Source organism: Zeus faber, assembly GCF_960531495.2.
Source record: "Zeus faber genome assembly, chromosome: 16".
NCBI classification, from domain to species: domain Eukaryota; kingdom Metazoa; phylum Chordata; class Actinopteri; order Zeiformes; family Zeidae; genus Zeus; species Zeus faber.
The window spans coordinates 7,249,308-7,256,292 of record NC_137202.1 but is presented as its reverse complement, the minus strand read 5'-3'; the positions used below and the strand labels follow the sequence as shown (position 1 = coordinate 7,256,292).

General features: G+C 47.0%; 1 protein-coding gene across 1 annotated transcript; it reads right to left on the bottom strand.

The window, feature by feature from the left end:
- opn3 (opsin 3) lies at positions 1-6,785 on the bottom strand (the record flags this gene model as incomplete). The annotated part of the gene is made up of 4 exons (XM_080016770.1): positions 1-273; positions 1,185-1,436; positions 3,731-4,050; positions 6,467-6,785. The coding sequence occupies 4 exons, from the start codon at positions 6,783-6,785 to the stop codon at positions 1-3; spliced, it is 1,164 nt and encodes a 387-aa protein (XP_079872896.1).
- Positions 6,786-6,985: the final 200 nt, after the last annotated feature.

Here is a 6,985-nt window from a genome sequence, read left to right as displayed (position 1 = left end):
TCACAACGGGCGAACCTGGATGATGTTCACCTCCGAGGCCTCGCGCGTCTTGGAGGTCATTTCCAGGTGGTGAATATCATTGCTGGCGATGATGAAAACAATGGAGGAGGAGCTGAAGGTCACCCGCTTTTTGGGCCGGTCCCTGCCCCCGCGTCCGCGGGACACGACGATGGGTCGGATGGGTCTCTCGGCGGGAGCCCTGGGCCGCTCCTTGATGCTGCACTGTAGCCACGAGAGACGGGAGCAGAGCATCTGCAGCAAGCAACGCCGGAACTGTGGGAAGACGAGAGTGTGAGTGTGAGTGCGTGTGTGTGCGTGTGTGTGTGGGGCGGGGGCGGAGAGAAAGGGCTGGTATTAAACACAGCGACGCATTAACCCTGTCTAATGAGGACCTTACATAGGTCTCTCTGTTTCTATTTCTAGTTGAAGAGGTGCACACACTCGGAGGGGCCGATATCAAAATATCAGACAAACTCAAATATCACTATATTTTTTGGCAAAGACCTCAATATCAATTATTATAGTTTTTTTTATAATATTACATAATTAAAATGAATAATATGATTAGAATAAATACACACAACAAATATTTGACAAACAATCATTAGTAATGTGGATATTATGACCAAGCAGGTTGATAAAAACAGTTTATGAAGTTAAAAAATGACTTCACTCATCACTTTCATGTTTCTGTAACGCTACTTTACAGCCTTAAAAACAACACTTGACCACCAAAAACCCAGTCGATATCTAGTCTCACAATATCAATATTCCAGTCCTAGCATACACAGTGTAATTGTGCAAAGACCGGCATTCCTGCAACATCTTACATAACTGCCCGGATCAGGATTTTTGCACTCTGTTAATACTCTTGACTCAGGGAGGTCCCGGCCACAGACGGTTCAGCACTGTGAGATTATAATGCATCCAGGATCCAGATGATTATTAACATGTTAAATATTGTCAGAACACACACACACACACACACACACACACACACACACACACACACACAGAAACAGTTGTTTCCGACAATGCAATAATGAAAGATTCACATTTAAACAAATATCTTCACATTATACAGAGCTCATGTGTGATGACACACCAGTGCCACAACGTGCTATCTGCATAGATAAAACATTATTTTGTTTGTTCTTAGTAGAAAACAGCACAGCTTATCTCACCTTTCTGCTCATTAGTGTATAAATGAGGGGGTTGTAGGCTGAGCTGGACTTGGCAAAAAAAGAGGGGATGATTGCCATGGTCGGGGAGACCATGCTCTTCCTGCTGAAGGCCTCCATCATGGACACCACGGCGTAGGGCGTCCAGCAGACCAGGAAACAGGAGATCATTAGGAGGAACATGGCCGCCACCTTCTTCTCATACCGCAGGATCTTAATGATCTGCACTGTCTGGAGGTCCTGGATGGAGCGCAGCTGCGAGGACGCAAGCGGGAGGGAGACAGGGGAAAAGTCATATTTTAGCTGTGTGGGCAGCGCCGGGTTTAGGGTTTAAGAACTTGACGCTGGAACGGGCGGGTTCCTGGCTTGAATCCCAAATTAGCTTGACTGTTGGGGTGCTTTGCAGCAAATTCTTCCAGAGGTGCTGCTCCGCCAGGGGAACATTGGCGCTGTCGCTGGCAACGCTGGTTGCGTGTGTACAACCGCATGAATGGGAAACAGGGCTTGTGACAACAACAACGAATGACCTCAATATTTTGTGAAAGCAAACTCTCCCACGCCTACCCTCAAGCAGCATGTGCATAGCCGTGGGGTTTGAAATAGATCAGGCAAGCTATTTCAATAATACCACCGCGCGGTCATCAATCGTGGTTTTGTGAGCGTTTCCCGTCAGACATCGTGAATATCTGAATGAGCTGCTTTGCTTCATAATAGGTTTTATAAATGCAATGACAATCTGTCCCATCTTAACCACACAGCGGTTCTGTAGTGGTGATCCTGAAGTGAAAAAATACAAACATAAAAAGAAAGGTCAGTGCCAGTGCTTAAAAGTCCACAAGGTTATACACAAGGTAATGGCACCTACTACTGTCCAATACAAACCAACAAATGTTGTTTTTTTCAATTCATTAAAAAAAGGAAATAAATTGTAAGCAGGTTGTCCTGAATATAATTGCCAAAATGCCACCTCATATATTTGAGCCACTATTTATACAGTCATTCGGGGTCTGATAGATAATGTGATAAAACAACAAAGTGTTTCAAAACAACACAGGCAGGTTGGTCTAGGTTTCAGGACCAAAACCTTGTGTAGGTTTTGGTCGAATATAGTACATATATTATATATACATATTACATATTTAGTCTGAATAAAGGCGACTGCCCCATTTTTCGGGCTTATTTTGAGTCTGCGCTCACGTTGCCCTTGCTTTTTCCGATTTTCTTTGTGTCACTGATGAAATACTCTGAAGTGTTACTCTGAAGTGTGCCTACATCTCTTTGAAGCTTTCCCTGAGCTTCTGCGTGATGACTCATGCCAGGGCTTCCGAGGGCTTCATAGATCCAAACCCCACAGAGTGGGTGGGGCGGCGGACGCCAGGCAGGGGCTGCGGAGAAGTGATGACTTGCACTTGTTGAAGAGATTGTAAATACACAGGTGGGAAAACCAGGAGAGGCTGCCCCTCACAGAGTCACAGATAGATATCAGGGTCAGATGAGTATGTGGTATGGATGCCATGTCCTGATCTGTAACTACCAGCTGTCCTCTCATTGGCCGAAGCAGGGACACATGTTAAAAATCCCATGCTGTCAGAGCAAACTAAGCTGGTAAAAAACTGTGTGTACTACATCATCCTTAACAGGTGTTCTCAGTTCTTTCCAACAAGGCTGACGGTGGCAACCGAGGACCTGCGCGTGCACACAGGAGGCCTCTGAGTCCGCTAAAACTGAAATCACTCAACGATTTATTATGTTTACCGAGGACAGGGGAGGCTTCAGTGCGGGCCCCTCAAGGTGCAGTAGCACATTGGGATAATAGAGCAGCAAAACACAAGGGGCACTGATGCAGGAGAGGTCATGTCGTTTCCCTTTGAAATAAATAAAAAAAATACCTGCTGTTCATATTTCATATTTAACCTTTTCATTCTAAATTAAAATCTGAAGTTATTCGCCTGAGGGCACCTTGATAGAAAATAAGGGGTAAATGGTACTCATTCACCTTCACTGACATCTAATTTGTCACATCCTATCTGAGAAACATTCTGCTGCCATTGGATAAGTAGTTGTGGCGGACCAAGGGGGCGTGGTCAAGCCGCCGCCGCAGACAGGCGGCTGCAGGCCCCCGTCCCGGGGCCGCTCAGCCGCCGGGGATCGGGCGAGTCTACAGAGGGACTCCGCTGATTCGTCCGATCCCGGACCAGGAAGTCTTTTAGGTTCTGTTTTTTTCGCCGCAGTGAGGGAGGTGCGTGGGGTTTTGGAGACACGGGATCAGACCCAGCGCGGACGCTCGGCGTAACAGACCGGCCACGTTATGGCGGCAGGAGTCTTCCCCTGTTTGCTAGCGAGTATTTGATGTTGCCCTTGGCCCACGAGCCACCTTTTTGTTTATTCTATAATTAATACACGCCAACCAGCGCTGTTTTGCCTTGGCCTGCCGCGCCTCGCTCATTCCCTGGCCCTGGCCCAGAACACCCGTTCACAGTAGTTAAGCCCAATTATGAACAATAAACAAACAAAAGGAAGAAACATCAAGTATCTTGCTTGGCCCTTACCATGCGGACTGTATAGAGGATGTTCCCGTAACAGTAGATCATGATGCCCACAGGCACAATGAAGCAGGCCAGGAGGAAGAAGAGGATGAAGGAGGCGTCGTTGGGGTCCTTAGAGGCCCAGTCGAGGGAGCAGCCCAGCCGGTGGATTTCCAGAGTGTAGCGGTTCCACCCGAGCAGCGGGGCTCCGGTCCACGCCAGCGAGTAGAGCCAGATGTGGCCGATGGCCCGCCAGGCCCACGGGAAGTCCACCACCTGGGCGTGGACCACCCTGATGTAGCGCTCGTAGGCCAGGGCCGACAAAGTCATGATGGATACGATGCCTGGCAGGGAAGACAGAGGAACGAAGACACCGATGATGAGTGTAGAGCGCTTGCTGTGGGATCTGGGTCACTGTGTTACCCTGGATATTCCAAGGCTAAATAAGTATAAAGTTCTAATGTTCATAATAAAAGTGCTGCAAAAAGGTCATGTTGTAAAACAGGGCTGGCCGATGTATCGTTTTTATGTCTATGTCTGGGATTTTGGTTATCGTAATATTGTGATATGGTTAAATACTGTCTTACGCAGCATTACAGTAAAAGTAAAGTAATGCAATATTCTGAACCTCATACACTGCTCTCGGTGTCGTCATATACTACTTGTGTGTAAAAATCCAGCCTGTTTCAGGATTGATTTTAAGATCTTATTGCTTGATTTCCAGGGCAGTTAATGGCCTGGCGCCACATTATCAAGCAGAACTCCTGCATCGTCATACTCCAGTTCGATCATTGAGGTCGACAAACCAGATGCTGTTGGATATTCCAAGATCTATCAAATAGAACAGAGGCGACCGGGCCCTAGCGGTGGCTGCCCCTAAACTGTAGAATAGCCCATCTATTAAAATAAGATCTGCACACACCCTAGATGCTTTTTAAATCACTATTGAAAACCCATCTCTTCCCGTGGGCTTTTAATTGAAGTTGAACTTTGCACCCTCTGATCTCCTGGTGTGCTGCAATCATTTTACTATTCTTTTACAATTTTACCTTATGTCTATTGTTTTCTTTACTTTAGTATTTTATTTGTTTTTACATTATTTGCTTTTACATTATTTGTGTACTTTGTATTTTAAGCCTGTTCAGCACTTTGGCCACTTTGGCCAACCGCTGACAGGGTAGATATACTGGCTCTTGGGGCACGCTTTGCCCTGCCAATGTAGTGTATAGGGCGAAATCCCCCACAAAGTCCATTTTCCACACAAATGATATACTTGACCTTAAAAGTGTCAATTCTGTCACCCCGCTGTTTGTACAACACATATTCCAGTTTCCCAACGTGAATGGTATCTGCAGAGACGGAGGCTCCACTCAGATTCCTGCGCGGCCCCTGTCGGAGCGCCATGCAGCCTCCAGCACTGAGCCAGTGAGTCGATGCACAACACTCGTATGCACATTAGGCAGTGATTAGTGTCCCATCTGGTCAGTTGTGACCCGCCCTGTGCATGTGTCTGCGTGGGTCATGGGGGCACCGTCCACAGCTGTGTCTGCCCCTTAGAGCTCCTCCGCTCCATGACTGATTATCCATAGAGATTTTTAGATATATAGGTGTTGTTTTTTTTGTTTCAGCTCAGCTAAATGACCTTGGGACATAGGCCTATGTTTACGCGTTCAAACTCCAATTAAGCCTAGAGAGGGGCGTGCGTCACACTACAAGATGAATTGCTAGGTAAGTGATGTCCATTTGCAGGAAATGTCTACATTTAGATTCCTCCCCTTATTTCTTCAACCCAGTGTGAATGTGAGCCAAATGACAGCAGCAGGACGCCCTGTTGTTACCATTCAATGTCACCTCAATGATGAAAGCCAACAGTACTCCCACGTGCATGAAAAATGCAAAGCCTGAATGCATTTTCAATACTTTTTTGCATGTATATGATGGAATCAATCATCAATAAAAGACTATAAATAAAACAAAAGGAATGCACCCTCCAAAACGCTATCTGCTTTATAGTACAGATAAATTGGCCAAGGTATTGGATATAGCAGTTTTTATGACAGACATTAATAATCACATAATTTAGTAGTGAGTAGACAGCAAGATTTATTTTAAGAGGGCAGTATTTGTTGTGATAAACCGATAGGCAAGATAGATATCGAATGAGAGTGTGGTTGTGCATAGTTTGAGCCATGCAATATTGACAAAATCGATTATCACCATGTTTTTGACACGAGTTACGCCTCGATATCGATAATTTGATGATATTTTGGGGGTGGCTGGTGTTTTCCAAAGATATATAGACGAAGGAGAAACAATCATTAGCAATGCGGATATTATTCAGGTATATGCGTTTATTAGAACAGCTTGAGTCTATGAAGTTTAAAAGACGCAATACGCAGCCGTAAAGACAAACTTTTACTATACATTCACATTGCTGTACTACAATACGACAGGAGGATATTTCTCAGATCGCGATAGTGTTGTTATATCGATAAATCGCCAGGCCTTGTGGCAGTGCGTAAATGCGCACGGAGACTCTCCAGAGACGAACGCAGCGGGCACAGTGCCGGGGTCGCTCACAGTTCTGAAGGACGGACAGAAACGAGGCTATAACCAGTGATTACCCAGCAACTGACAAACAAAGAGTTATGTCGAGCGCGTTGGCTTTGCGCTTTGTGCGTAAAGGCTCTTCTGGGCACTTCCCCGTGGTTTCAAAAGCTTTGAATGGGGCCTAATTCTCATTGGATTTGTTTCGCTCACCAAATAAGCTGTTGCTGAATCCGTCCCAGACGCACGTCGCCGAGCTCCAAACCCATCCTCCTTTAATGCACGAAACAAAAGTGAAGTTCGCCCCGGTGGCGGACACCAGGATGTCGCTGACGCTGATGTTGACCAGCAGCAGGTTGGTCGGAGTCCGGAGCCTCTTGAACCGGTAGTAGAGGACGAGCACCACCACGTTGTTGCAAAAGCCAACCAGTCCGATGGTGCCGATGGTGAAGGCGAGGAGTCTGTAGGTGCCGAACGCAAAGAGGAAGTGATCCGCGCCTCTTTCGCCCGCGGTTTCGTTGGCGGGATTCATGGCGCGGGGACGGAGAACTTCTCGCCGCGCATGGCGAGAGGCGCGCAGGGAGCGAGAGAGGGAGGGAGTCCCGGTGCGACGGCGCGCTCCTGGAGCTCCCCATTCACATAAACCCGCGACCGGCGATTTGGTGAAAACTGGGTCAGCCGTCTTGAGGGTGGAGAGAGAGAGAGGGGAGGGGGGCAAAAGACAGTGGATGA